General features: G+C 44.9%; 1 protein-coding gene across 1 annotated transcript in view; it reads right to left on the bottom strand.

The window, feature by feature from the left end:
• MME (membrane metalloendopeptidase) overlaps positions 1–15,269 on the bottom strand; it is an 89,991-nt gene that overhangs the window by 15,865 nt on the left and 58,857 nt on the right. The window contains exons 16-17 of the mRNA XM_053309608.1: positions 12,204–12,262; positions 3,716–3,835 (exon numbers count right to left, since the gene is read on the bottom strand). Coding sequence (XP_053165583.1) covers positions 3,716–3,835; positions 12,204–12,262 — 179 coding nt within the window. The remainder of the gene's footprint in view (positions 1–3,715; positions 3,836–12,203; positions 12,263–15,269) is intronic.

Here is a 15,269-nt window from a genome sequence, read left to right as displayed (position 1 = left end):
TTAAAAAAGAAATAGGCAACTCCTTTGCTTGCTCAGGGGAGTCTGCATCAAATGTGCTCATTTCCAAGCCAACAGTATAGTATAGTGTAGTATTGTATTTATTACATTTCTATATACTGTCCAAAACCTGCATCTCTGGGCGGTTTACAATTAAAATTTAAAACATCAAATCACTTAACAATTAAAATCATTAATATGTCAATGGGATGTTGAGTTTCAGTGAAGCTATTTATATTCATCTTCAGAACTATGACCCACCTATTTGCATAATGCCTATTTGCATAATGACTCTAGAATAACTAGTTTGGGGTGGGTGAGGAAGGAATAGCAAAGAACATTATTAGGGGAGCAAAGATTTTGTTATACTTTAAATACTTACAGAGGTAAATTATGTTGTTAGTTTATTTACCTTATTCATTCATTCAATCATTTATTACATTTCTATATCATCATATATCAATTGCTCATGGTGGTTTACAAAACAAAAATAAAACCAGAATTACATCTGAATTAAAGTGGTTATTAAAAAATGTCAACAATTTAAAACAGCTGAACAACAATAAAAACCAACACAATTAGTCAAAAGCTTAGTCAAAATGTGTCTTGAGCACTCTTTTTTAATTAATGAAACTTGCTTGACATAATGAAGCTTGCTTGCCAGTTCTGGATGGGGTCACACTTCCCCAGAAGGAACAGGTATGTAGTCTGGGGGTGCTTCTGGACACAAAACTCTCCCTGGTGTCCCAGGTTCAGGCAGTGGCCAGAGTTGCCTTTTATCAGCTTAGGCTGATATGCCAGCTGCACCCATTTCTTGAGATAAATTACCTCAGAACAGTAGTACATCTGCTGGTCACCTCCAGAATTGATTACTGCAATGTGCTCTATTTGGGGCTGCCTTTGTAGTTCGGAAACTGCAGTTGGTCCAGAATGTGGCAGCCAGGTTGTTTTCTGGCTCATCTCGCAGAGACCATATCACTCTTATCTTAAAAGATCTACACTGACTGCTGATAAGTTTCTAGGCAAAGTACAAGGTTTGGGTTATAACCTATAAAGCCCTAAACAGCTTGGGCCCTGCGTATTTAAGAGAACATCTTCTTTGCTATGAACCGCACTGCCCATTGAGATCATCTGGAGAGTTTTGACTGCAGTTGCCACCGGCTCATCTGGTGGCTACTCAGGGATGGGCCTTCTCTGTTGCTGCCCTGAGGCTTTGGAACACACTTCCTGCTGAAATAAGAGCCTCCCCATCTCTTACAACTTTTAAAAAGGCAGTCAAGACACATTTGTTCACCCAGGCTTTTAATTAGATATTGCTTTAATTGTGTTTTTAATAGTTTTAACATTTTAAATTTTAATTGTAATGTTTTAATCTTTTTATCTGTTGTTTTTATAGTTTTGTTGTAAAGCACCCAGAGACTTGCGTTTTGGGCAGTATACAAATGTGTTAAAGAAATAAAGAAATAAATTTCAAACATATTCGGGAAATGGGCCAGATTCCTCTTAGAAAATACTAGGCCTGTTCACACGACCATTTGGGGGTGGGTAGGATGAGCACACCCTATCTAGATTCTGTTCCCAGCTTTGGAACGAGGTAAGAAGAAGAACCATCCTTCTTAGCTAGGGCTAAGCAAATGATCAAGCTCCCTGCCTCCTACCTTGTTTCTAACTCACACACAATCAGAAAATGGGAGTGCGCGCAGCTCCCAGTCTTGGATAGGAGGCTTCTCCTACCCAAGTTCTGAAAATGAGCCTATGGTTTCATCCAGCCCAATTGCTGGCTAGGATGGAAGCTAAGAGGTTGGCCTGGCTCCTGGGAGGTCGGAGGAGTCTCCTATCTACCGAGCTACACTGGCTGCTTCTGCTTGTTATGGGGTAGAGAGATGAGTGAATGAGGTTTCTTTATACAACAGAGGCTTTTAAAAAGAGTTAATTGAAGTTATAGGGAAATTACGGTTTTAATTTCTGTTTTCATTTCTTTTATGTTGTTGTAAACCACCCAGAGGCGGACATTTGGGCTGGTGCACAAATATAATTAATAAACCAACCAACCATGACTGTATTGTCTAATACTTTGCTGTTAGGTTCATCCATGCAAAATACACTGGGGCTATTCTCACGAGCAGCAAAAATTGGGCTAGGATAGCTTAGCCCGATTTTTGCTGCTCGGGTAAACCACCGGGCTCGCAGGCGAGCCCGGTGGCTTACAAGCAACTAGCCCGCTTTTGTAACCCTCCCCTAAGCCTGGGTTTGTGGAGCAAGCGCTCTGCAAACCTGGGCTTCCCGATTGTGAGTAGTCGTGGCGCGGCTCCACGACTACTCATGAGTAGATCCCCGGAGGGGAGGCAGAAAGCCTCCTCCCGGCTCCAGGGGTCTCCCCAGTATGCCCTGCACACTCACGCAGGGCATACTGGAGCTTCCGGGGCCATGCGGCCCCAGAGCTCCTCAGCCCCCGCCGGCTCCGTCATGGAGCTGGCAATCATGTGGTCGGCCAGTCTGGCTGCCCAGGGCCCCCGCTGTGCTGCAGAAACCAGGTCTCACTGATCGTGAGACCCGGCTCACTGTGTGATGAAATAATATTTACTCTTCTTTTGGATTAATCTCTCTTTCTAGTCCTCTTCAGATGTGAGCGCTGTGGGAGCAAACACTTGTGAGGGCAAAAGCCAGGAGGAAGTCCCACCACCCCATTGTCAATCACCCCCTTGTGTCTGACAAACATACTTACAGCACTGTTGGTCTGAAGGGGGAGGCACTGTAAGTGTGTTCAATGGTGATTCCATGAGCTGCGGCACCTCCCCCTTCAGACAAACAGTGTGGTGTGAGGGGGTGCTTGATAACGGGGCGGCGGGACTTCCTCCTCACGTTGGCCCTCATAAGTGTAAGCACCTGCAGCAGTCCTAACATCTGAAGAGGGCTCCAGTCAGCTGCTTTGCTGGCTTCAGGGTGAAGAGTAACTAAGGTACTTGATATCTACAAACATTCTGCAACTCAAAAGTAGCCAGCATGCACATCTCATGCCATTTTGCCTTTTCCATTCCATTGGAATCAGCAGAGTAGCTGGACAGGACTAAAGTGTGCCTAGATTAACCCTCCCAGAAGGATGCAAGGAAAAAGGCAGAGAGTAACACATTTGGCACTATTGCATGATTGAGATTCTACTCATCTGCTTTGGACATCAGGATGCGGGTGCTGCTTCTGAGGTTATTTTATGTTGTTCATGTGATGCTTTGGTTATTACTTTGTGAGTGGTTTCTTCCATTACAAGAATTGACAAGATGCAGCAGGTTTGTGCACTGATTTGTACACCTGCTTAAAAGAAGTAACTCATTGGCTGACACAATGAGGGAAATTATTTAGAGTAATCCCATTGAAAATCATTTCAATGGGACTTCTTTGAGTAATTTTCCTCATGTCATTTTGGTGCATCCTGTAACATGTGACACCAATCTCAGTCTGTGGGGAATTTTTCAAAGAACTTTTTTCCACAGTGATTGCAAATATTTGGCGAGGTAGTAGTGCTTGTCACCTAATTGGTGTAGCAACATTTCCGGTACTGGGTGGATTTTATGTTAATGTTAAGCTTTTATAATGGTGGAATGTTTGTGGTTATTAATCTCCTTCTTATGCCTTATAATTAAATACAAGCTTGTCTTTCTCCATGTGACACACAGCATAGATACAATAATACGGATTGTAAAATATTAGCTGCTTGTCTTACCATTATCATCAAAGCCATGAGTGATTTCATGGCCAATGACCATGCCAATGCCGCCATAATTCAAGGATTTAGGCTGAGAGGCACCAAAGAAAGGTGGTTGCAAAATGCCTGCTGGAAAGACTGCAAAGAGAGGTGACACCAGAGATACAGCTTTAGCATTGTGTACTTTTGCAAAATTAAGCATAAAGTAAAACAAAACAGATCGAAGATCCTCAGACCAGATTTGGATTAGTAACTCATGACAGCATGTAGGATTGATCCCCCTAATCTGTCCCCCACACCCATCTTGCTCCTCAATCTACCGGGTGCCCTTTGCATGCATGCCCAGCAGCCTCTTCAGCCTCCTGCAGTCCAAGATTGCAGGGACATGTGTGTGAATGATGTGGTCATTTGGGCAGGGCCAAGCCTATAGGTCTTTCCCATGGAACTGAAAACACCAGTGCTCATCCAGTGAGCCACATGATCAGCCCTGCCTATCATTCACACATGCAACCCTGCAACCTGAGACTGCATCATGCTAAAGGAGTTCCCACATTGCTCAGAGTAAAGGACCTACTCTACTTTACCTTGCACCTTCCAAGCTCACTTGCCTGTCCTCTCCATTCCTGACCTGTGCAGAACAGGAGAAGACCTAGTCTCGCAAGCATGAATTGTCCCCATTTGCTAAGTAGGGTTTGCCCTGGTTTGCATTTGAATGAGAGACTACATGTATGAGCAGTTTAAGATACTCCCTAAGAATATCTGCTGAAGCTTCTGCATGCTGGCATGCAGAAAGTTCCAAGTTCCCTCCCTGGCATCTCCATGATGCCTGAGAGAGACTCCTGCCAGCAACTGTGGAGAAGCTGCTGCTGGTCTGTGTAGACGATACTGAGCTAGATGGACCAATGGTCTGACTCAGTATGAGGCAGCTTCCTATGATTTCCCTCATATCCCTATTCCCTGTGTCAGGTTTTTCCTCTTTGTGCTTGGCCCTAGTTTTCTTCATTTCCACACCTCTTCCATGCTTCTCTTCTTCACTGTATTCTCCCCCACTCTTCTTTCCCCCAGGCTCTGGTTCTTTGCCCATTACCTACTCTTTCCAGTTCCCTACAGCCTGCTTTCAGAAACTTATCTGGTCTCTGAAGCTTCAGCAGACATTTCAGGATCTGCTAAATTGGACCGATGACGTTTTTCCATAATCACCCAGCTCCCAGAGGAACTGATCCAGATGTTGCAACAAACAACAGTTAACTTGTTCAACTCTTTCCTCACACTAACCATCAAAAGTATGGTTTTGATGGCTTTCCCAAAGTTTGGGCACTGCTCTTGTTGGTTGCCTACATAAGAAAGGCTGAAGCAGCTACTTAAAGGCAATGAAGACTCTTGGAGTGCTGCCATTTTGCATTATCATAATCTGCTACAATTGGCAAATACAGTGCAGCCTAGCCAGGAAAAACAGGAGACTGCCATTCCCCTTAGGGAATAAAATGATCAGAACTTGAGGTTAAATCCGATACAGCCTCTACCATGTTTTGGGTTGGAGAATAATGTTATACACAAATACACACACACACACACACACACACACACACAACACAAACACACACACACACGTTAATGGTGCCTGCTCTGTAATTTGATGAATTGCTTTGTATTTCAGCACTTGAAAATGTCAAAACAATTTGATGTTAACTGTGTTACAGAAACCTGACTCTAACGGATGAGACATTTATCCTAGGCTAGTTGATAAAAAGCCAATGCTTATTGTAACACTGACAAAAATTGAGCAACCTCAAGCAATGTGAGAAATAAAAAATATCCCTACGAGGCCCTTGTTGACTAGCAAGATATTTGTCCATATCAACAATAAATATAGCTGGCTAGGGAATTGAAATTCTTTTCCTGGCTGCCAATTTAAAGACTGTCAGGGGAAACAAAATCAAGATTTTCTAAATACTTGTAACTCAAGCTTGACCACAAAGACCTTTGCTATAATAAGTTTATGTACGTAATGTGGGCACAGCAAAATTAGCTTTTTTGAATGGAAGAATAAACATTCTTCCTAATCTGTTCCTTCATTTTCTCTTAGTTTTGCATAGCAAAATATTTCACTTTGTTACTATCAACATCTTTTACCACTGCCCTCAAGGACTGCAGCCTCATTCTAACCTAAATTATATCACTCACGGTATCTGTTCATTTCCACCCATTTTCCTCCACGCCAACTGTGTGCAGGATTTGTATACCTGTATACCATACTTGAGTTTGAGCTTGTCCTCATTAAGCTATAATTGCAAGCAATATAATTTGCAGGGCTTTCCTAGGATGCATTATATTTCCATGTAGAACAGAGAGCTCTATGACTTAGGAGGACTAAAAGTGGTGCAGATGAATCCAGATTCTAAAGCACACTGGACTGCCATCCAAATGCCCCAACTTTGGTTGCAGTTCAGAGATACAGTGAACTGTGGATCTCCTATGTGAGAAGCATAATCATTTGATGTATATTCAGGGATAACCTAAAAGTTATTTTCTTCTTTCACAAATTTAAATAAGGAGTTGCTCCTCAAACTTTTCCTCTGTCTTTACCCATGTTAGTTACAAAAGCAGTCATGCCTCATTCTTTGCATTGTGTTCAGTGGACCTACCCTAGAAGTTAACAGCTCTAAAACACGCACACGCATGCACATGCGAAAAATCCATCTCAGTGAGCAGAGCTGTGTCTGTTCAGGTTGAACTACACTTTCTGCTGCGTTAATCAAGTGTGAAATATAATCCCAGAATAGTTTTAAACTGCCACTTTCATTTCTGGAGTTATTGCTGAGGGCAGTCAAGCATGCACAAAAACTGACATTTTTTGCACTAACTGAATAAAAATCCACCACACATGGGATGGCCAACCGGACCGGTTGGCACCCTGATGATCTGAATGCTCGGCTAAACAGCAATGCAAGACGGAAGTCATTCAATATTTAAAATATTGAATAACACATTTAATTTTGCCACTCTCTTTCTTGCGTAAGCATTAAATAATTCCTCTTTTGCTAGGTATGACAAGGATTGCAGCATCTCACCCAGTGTTTTATTTATTGATAAATTACAGTTGAAAATTACTCATACTGAGGTTAAATCCAGACAAAAAGACGGACATGTTGCTAGTCAGCAGAGAAGTCAATCGAGATAGGGTGATTCAACCAGCTGTGGATGGGCTGTACTCCCCTTGAAAGAGCAAGTGTGCAGCTTGGCGGTGTTGCTGGGCCTGGCTCTGCTTTTGGATGCTCAGGTGGAAGTGGTGGCCCAGGGTGCCTTTGCACAGCTTCAGCTAGTGCACCAGCTGCTGCACTTTCTCAAGAAGGCAGATCTGTTCATGGTTACCCTTGACTTAGTCACATTGTGGCTGGATTACTGCAATGCACTTTACATGGGGCTGCCCTTGAAGAATATTCGGAAACTTCAGTTGGTGCAGAATGCAGCTGCCGGGGTTCTCTCTGGAACTGCTCGCTTGGAGCATATTACACCTATTCTGAAAGAGCTGCACTGGCTGCCAATTTGTTTCTGGATACAATTTAAGGTGCTGGTAATGATCTTTAAAGCCCTTAACTGTTTGGGACCTGGATACCCGAAGGATTGCCTGCTCCCAAGGGTTTCTGCCTGTTCAACAAGGTCATCACGGGAGCCTTTGCTCCATGCGCCAATATTGAGAGAGGCTAAACTGTTGTGCACGTGGGACAGGGCCTTCTCTGTTGTTGCCCCCAGGCCCTGGAATGTTCTCCCAGTGAATGTCCGCTCTTTGATGTCTGTGACTGCTTTTAAAAAACAACGAAATACCTTTATATTTTTTCAGGCTTTATTGTATTTTAACTTTTGTAAACCGCCTTGGGATGCCTTATGCCCCTGCTAACTGAGCAAAGGGGCACCTTTTTAAAGTGGCAATTCTCTTTATTTAGCAGGTGGAGAGCAACTGGCCCTATCCATCCCCAGCACAGCACCCCTCCAGTGGCTGCCGCTGGTGTCTATCTTATGTTTCTTGTTTAGATTGTGAGCCCTTTGGGGACAGGGAGCCATTCTATCTATCTATCTATCTATCTATCTATCTATCTATCTATCTATCTATCGATCTGTAAACTGCTTTGGGAACTTTGGTTGAAAAGCAGTATATAAATAGTAGTAGTAGTAGTAGTAGTAGTAGTAGTAGTAATGAAAGGCAGAATAAAAACTGAATAAATAAATAAATAAGTACTTTTTAAAAATCCACATGGCTTGCTTCTTGCTTAGCTGGCAATGTAAGTGCAAATGGCTATACCAAATTATGATTATTAATGCTACAAAACAAAGTTAAAGACTCAGTGGATCTGTTAAAAAGAAGTGCTTGGGAACAGGGGTGTAGAGAGCATTTATATTGTCTCTTCTGAGGGAACAAAACATTTACAATCCCACTTGCAACCTACTGTTTACTAGTAGGGCTGTGCAAGAACCAGTTGGATCTGAACTGGTTCGAAATAAGCAAGAGGCTCTTTGAAATCTGAGCCTAAGTATGGTGTCCCCCAAGGCTCTGTATGCTCTCCAATGCTTTTTAACATCTACATGAAGCTGCTGGGAGAGATCATCAGAGAATTTGGAGCTGGGTGTTACCAGTATGCTAATGACACACAGATCTACTTCTGCATGTCAACTTCTTCAGGAGTTGGCATATCCTCCCTAAATGCCTGCCTGGAAGCAGTAATGGACTGGATGAGGGAGAATAAACTGAAGCTGAATCCAGATAAGACGGAGGTACTTATTGTGCGGGGTCAGAACTCTAGAGATGATTTTTATCTACCTGTTCTAGATGGGGTCACACTTCCCCAAAAGGAACAGGTTCACAGTCTGGGAGTACTTCTGGATTCACACCTCTCCCTTGTTTCTCAGGTTGAGATGGTGGCCAGGGGTGCTTTCTATCAGCTTCGGCCAATACGCCAGCTGCGCCCGTTTCTTGAGATCAATGACCTCAAAACAGTGGTACATCTGTTGGTAACCTTCAGACTCGACTTCTGTAATGTGCTCTATGTGGGGTTGCCTTTGTACGTAGTCTGGAAAATCCAGCTGATTCAGAATGTGGCAGCCAGGTTGGTCTCTGGGTCATCTCAGAGAGACCACATTACTCTTTTACTGATGGAGCTACACTGGCTGCTAATAGATTACCAGACAAAATACAAAGTGCTAGTTATAACTTACAAAGCCCTAAACGGCTTAGGCCCTGGGTATCTAAGAGAGCGTCTTCTTCACTACGAGCCCCACCGCCCATTGAGGTCATTGAGGTCATCTGAGGAGGTCCGTTTCCAGTTACCGCCAACTCGTTAGCTGGCTACACAGAGATGGGCCTTCTCGGTCGCTGCCCCGAGATTGTGGAATGCGCTCCCTGCTGAGATATGATCCTCTCCATCTCTGGTAATTTTCAAAAAACACTTGAAAACCCATCTTTTCGCCCAAGCTTTCTCAGCTTCTTAAATGTTTAGGTTTTAATTTCTGGTTTATTTTTAAATTTTTAAATTGTGTTTAGTTTTTGTACATGTTTTTAATTTGTTTTATGCTATTGTTAACCGCCCAGAGATGAAAGTTTGGGGCGGTGTACAAATTTGATAAATAAATAAATAAAACTGGTCTGCTGTGAACTGGGGCGGTTCAAGTGGTTCAACTGTGAACCAGAATGCCCTTCACAAAAGGGGGCTGCCGCTCCAGGCAGCTTCCAGGTGCAGCAGCATCCGCCCCCCATGCACTCCCTCCACGCATTCACGGGAGGCAGGTGAGTGCCAGTTCCCTGCTGCCACACCTGGAAGATGTCTGGAGCAGTGGTATCACTGGTAAGGACCTACTAAATTACTTTTAAAGGTGCTTCTCACCCCCCCTCCCTGGCACCACCCTCACTGGCCTTTAAACCCTCAAGCCAGTTCACAGACCCATGGTTTAGTCTGAATTCAGTTTTAATTCAGACTGGACCACCTAAATCAGTCCATGGGCACCCTTATCTATATATTTAATTATCTTAAAGATACCCGCCACTAATCCCATGTGTGGCAGCTCTTGCGAGAGTTTGCGAGCAGCTGCCTGGATAGCAATGGGGATGGGACGGGGGAGTAAACAGCGGGGAGCAGGAGGTGGCTGCGGGCCAGCCTGGCCACCAGGAGGAAGAGGAGGCAGTGGCAGTGAGCCAGCCCGGCCACTGGATGAGGAGGAAGAGTAGGAGGAGGCAGCAGTGGGTTGGCCTGGGCGCGAGGAGAAAGAGGAGGGAGTGGTGGAGGTGGGCCAGCCCGGCCGACGGGAGGAGGCTGCCACTGCCTGGAGTAGGTGGGTGGGTGGGAGGAGGTAGAAGGCCGGCTTTCCAGCTTGCCCGCCATCCAGAAAGTGGGGGGGGGGGGACAGAAGTGGGCTGGGGGGGGGAGAAGAAGTGGGCCAGCCGGCCAGAAAGCTGGGCATGTCGAGGGGGGGGGGACAGGCAGCGGTGGTGGGTGGGCCAGCCGGAGGTACAGATGCTCTGTGCCCAGCCCAGCTAGTTTACTAGTATTCCTCCTCATCCAAAGTATTTTTCAATCAATATGCTTATTAGGGGGTTGTTAAGGAGGCTACTTTAAAATTAGGGTTTTTCTACTCTTCCAAAGTGTTCAGTAGCAATTCTGATCTATATCCAGTGTCAAAACTGGAGAACAAAAAAACATTCTGGGATCCACTCTGGATTAGTTCGTCTTGGATAAAAGACCACGCTTTTGTGAACTGCATCACCCTTTCTGTCTCCCACTTATTTTTTGATGTGTGGAGTCTGTCAGGTCGATATTTTCACATTTTTCAAAGGCAATCAGAATGGAAGAGATGCTTTCTTTTCAAAAGGAGAATCATACTAAAAACATTTGGCTTATATCACAGGAGCAGAAATCAAGGAAACCGCAAATAAGAAAAAGATTTTAAGACACCACACAAGGATATAGCAAGACTTCCTGCTGCAGATCAAGAATGTGAAGTATCAAAATGGGAAGGTACAATAAATGGGATAATGCAGTATTAAGATGCTGAGCAGGAAAAGGGCGGACTCACATATAACATGGAACCTACTAGTCGATAGGGATGTGCCCGGACCGGTCCGGAGGCCATTCTAAAGTCATCCGGACCGGTCCGGACCTGGCCGGTTCGGTTCAGGTGGGAGGGTTGCTTTAAGAGCAGGGAGAGGGTTTACTTACCCCTCCCGCTACTTTCCTGCTCTGGCGCCCATATTTTAGTAGTAATTGGGGCGGCAGGATACCTCCCTGACGCCCCTTCCCCCTTTCGCTATGAAAAGCTCGTAGGAGTCCTCTGCGCGCACGTGCACGCCACAGAGACGTGAAGACGTAGAGGACTCCTGGGAGCTTTTCATAGCGAAAGGGGGGAAGGGGCAGCAGGGAGGTATCCTGCCGCCCCAATTACTACTAAAATTATGGGCACCAGAGCTGGAAAGCGGTGGGAGGGGTAAGTAAACCCTCCCCCTGCTCTTAAAGCAACCCCCACCCCAGTGCTGGACCGCAGTTTGGCGGTTCCGTGCACACCCCTACTAGTTGAGTCAGTAACTGACTTGTCCTTGATTGTCTCAACCCACACTAAAACAGGAACCTGAGGTTCAGTGTAACCAAGATTTGAAGTTGTCTTACTAAACCAAATGCTGCTTGACCTGAGGTGTGCGATATGCTTGAACCCATGCTCTTCATGAGCCTCTGGTTTATTCCAGGCAAGCCAGCCCCTTTTGAAATAAAGGCCAATCGCTGCAAGGTAGCTGATGCAGGAAAGGCTTACCAGCTGAAGCACAGTACAAGGCAGCCTGGGATAGCATCCAGGGCCTCCCTGGGAGGCAGGGACAGGGGGCATACCTCTGATTCAACTTGGCTACTTCCAACACACAAAGGTATGTGACAGTCTGCATTGCCAACTTCAAGTTCCCTCCATATCTTGGGCTGGGGGAATATCTCAGGTTCCTCACTATGTGTGAACCTGGCCAGAGTGGTGGGTGAGGAAACACAATAGAATCAAAAGTCCACTTCCTCACCCAGTTGACAGAGCTGGTTCAGATGTAATGCTAAACCATGATTTATTACTACGTGGATGAGCCTAAGGAACCATGGGCTCATGAGCTCCCTCCTCCCTCACTTCTCATAAACAAAAGAAGAGTGAAATATTTTGCTTTCATTTTAGAACAAACCATAGTTCTGTGTGACATGCAAATTATGGGAACTGCAGTTTGTTAACTAATCAGCATTAGAAGAAGCCAGGATATTAAAGTACAGTTTGATTCTGATTTGGTAACCTGGCTTGTCCTAAGTTAACATATGTAAAAGAAAGCTGTGGTTTGTTCTTCAATGAGCACATAAGCTTTTCATTCTTCAGCCCTCTTGTGCAAGACAGGAGGGGAGGGGAGGGGAACACAGAAGCCTGCAACTCCCCTAAGCTTATTCATGTAGTGCTAAACCATGGTTTAGTGTTACACCTCGCTTCTAAGAGAGGCCCAACTTACCAATTTGATTCCTGCTTGCTGAATAAAAGGCATTGACTACAGCTGCTCCACTTATCCACCTATGGAGAATGTGAGAGACAGATGGAAGGGTTAATGACAAAATCAGTGGGAGGAGAAATTTAGAATGGCTTTGAATTCTTCTAATCTGGATGGGGAAAGTCACCAGTTTCCCATGTCAGGGATCTACTTCATGGAAAGGTCTTGAGCACAAGCCTCCTTGAAATGAATGTGTGCTATGCAAGAGCACACAAGGGTAGTATCCCATTCTATTACAAGACTACTCATTTGAACCAGCATTCTGTTCACCAGCATACTTGTCTATCAGTTCAGTAGTGAAGATGGGCTGGCAGTATAAGTGAAGGCTGTACAATGAGCACTGTTTTTATATTACATCAGTCTTCCTCTCTGAGATTTGTTTTGAGAACAAGCACATGGCTACATCATCCTGGCATCTCATTTTAGAAAAACCCTGGGAATATAAGAACTATTTAGGATGGATAAGACCAATGGGTGATCTAGTCCAGCAAAACTGTTTTCTCTTTTCCAGGAGTGTAGAAGAGCAGCAAGATTAGGTTAACCATCCCCCATTGCTTGCTCCCAGAATAAGTAACCAGCGGTATACTGCCTCCGTCCAAATATGAAGGGTGTTCTTTAGCTGCCATAGCTGGTAGTGACTCAAAGACCTAGTTTTCATACATTTGTCTAAACCAAAAGTTCTCAAACCTGGTTCCCCAGATGTTGCTGGACTGCAGTTCCATCATCCCCAGCCACAATGCCCTTTGGACTTTGTGTCTGGGGAAGATGGGAGATGTAGTCCAACATCATCTGGGGAACCAGTTTAGAACCATGGTCTAATCTGTTCTAAAAAGATTTCTTTTTAGAACTCACTGCTGGGTCTGGGAATGCTGCCAGGGCCACAGGGATGTGTGTCTCTGCCATCTCCCCCTACCCCTTCCGGCCTTCCCTCGCTCTTCAAAGAGTCACTTTGGCCCATTTTCGGGCCATTCTACCCTTCTTCCAGTGGGGGCAGCCACTGTGGAGGTCACCACACATGTGCCCTGGCCATTTGCATGGCCTGGAGGCCAGGGTGCATGTGAGGCAGCCTCTAAAATGGCCACCAGCAGCAGTTAGGGATGGAAAGGTTCCAAAATGGCCCGAAACTGAAGAATGGAGGAAGGCTGGCAGGGGAGAGGGTAATGGCAGATACTGTTCTGCGGCAGCACCCCTGGACCGAGCAGTGAGTATATATATATAACCTTGGAACCTGCAAACCAGCTCTGAGCTGTCCTGGGGGGTTCAGCTCGGACTGGCTCAACCTTGAGCTGGTCCACACATCCCTACTACAATATCTTTTTAAAAGAATACTGGGGCAATCAGAATTCTACAAAGCACTCTAGATGTGGTGCACCATAGATTTATATAACCGCATCATGATAGGATATTACCCCTGTTAACTTGGCAAAGAGGCACCTTTTAACGTGGTGATTCCCTTTACTGGCAGGGGGAGAGTAACAGTACCTCCAGTGACTCTTGCTGGTGTCTGTCTTATGTTTCTTTTTAGATTGTGAGCCCTTTGGGGACAGGGATCCATCTCATTTATTTATTATTTCTCTGTGTAAACTGCCCTGAGCCATTTTTGCTCACGATCCATGAGACCCGCTTTTTCCCACACTGTGGGGAGAGCCCTGGGTGGCTGGATTGGCCGCCCACACTATTGCCTGCTCTGCTCTGGGGGTCTACTTGTGAGTAGGTGCGGTGCGAAGCCACGCTGCGGCTACTCACGATCCAGAAAACCAGGTTTGCAGAGCACTCGCTCCGCAAACCTGGTTTGGGGGCAGGGGTTCTTGAGCGGGTTACCCGCTCTAGAACCACTGGGTTTGCAGCCGAGCCTGATGGTTCTGATGATCTACAAAAATCCTAGCCCGATTTTTGCAGATCGTCAGAATAGCCCCATTGTCTACACACAGACTGGCAGCAGCTAACCATGTTAAAAACTCTAGCTGCTGAATTTTTTACCATATGAAGTTACTGAACATTTTTGGAAGGAGGTCTCATATATATGTTGGATGGCAACACATTAAAGGTCCATTAAATAAAACATTTAGGAAACCTGTTTAAATGGAAGAAATGTGTGCCGATACTATGGGAATTCTAAACCCAGATTATGATCTGCCTAAAATTTTATTATTATTATTTTTAATTTATTTAACACATTTATGTACCGCCCCATATAAAATATCTGGGACCAGGGAGACCTGAGTGCAAATCCCAATTCAGCTATGAAACTCACTGGGTGACTCTGGGCCAGTCACATATCTCTCAGCCTAACCTACCTCACAGGGTTGTTGGGAGGAAAAACATAACCATGTACACTGCTCTGCGCTCCTTGAAGGAAGAGCAGGATATAAACATCATAAACTAAAAACCCGATGAAACAGGTGTGTTTTAAAAAGTCATTTAAAAACAAGCAGAGATGGGGCAATTCCGATTTCATTTGGGAGTGTGTTCCAGAGCCTCAGGACAACTCTAGAGAAGGCTCGATTTTTGGTCGCCACCAAGGGAGCTGGTGGCAACCGCAACCAGACCTCCCCCAATGATCTTAATAGGTGGCTGGGTTCATGAAGAAGAAGGTGCTCTCTTAAATACCCTGGGCCCAAGCTGTTCAGGTCTTTTTGGTAATAACCTGCACTTTGTATTTTGCCTGGAAACTAATTGGCAGCTAGTGTTGTTCTTTTAAAATAGGAGTAATGTGATCTCTACAGGGCATTCACATGTTAATTGCCCAGAGCCTAAAGGTGGGAAATGCGGAAAGAATCATATACTTCTTATGTCACTCTATTTTTTGAATGGTTTTTAAAGTGATCATGTGCTAGTCATCATCTGTGTAAGACGGTGGTGGCCAATCAACATCATTTACCTAGCATTTTAAAAAGGATATCCCTAACTGTCCTACCCAGATGGCAACAAGCACACAATCACTTTTTGCCGACACATAGCCAGTTCTCAGGAGCACACGTTGGTCTGGAATCCTTGCTGGAAGCTCCTCCTAACCAGCTTTTGATCATG

This window comes from Hemicordylus capensis, chromosome 3 (assembly GCF_027244095.1).
Source record: "Hemicordylus capensis ecotype Gifberg chromosome 3, rHemCap1.1.pri, whole genome shotgun sequence".
In the NCBI taxonomy this organism is placed as follows: domain Eukaryota; kingdom Metazoa; phylum Chordata; class Lepidosauria; order Squamata; family Cordylidae; genus Hemicordylus; species Hemicordylus capensis.
Note: the sequence above shows the minus strand (reverse complement) of the source record. Positions and strands in the feature narration are given on the sequence as shown.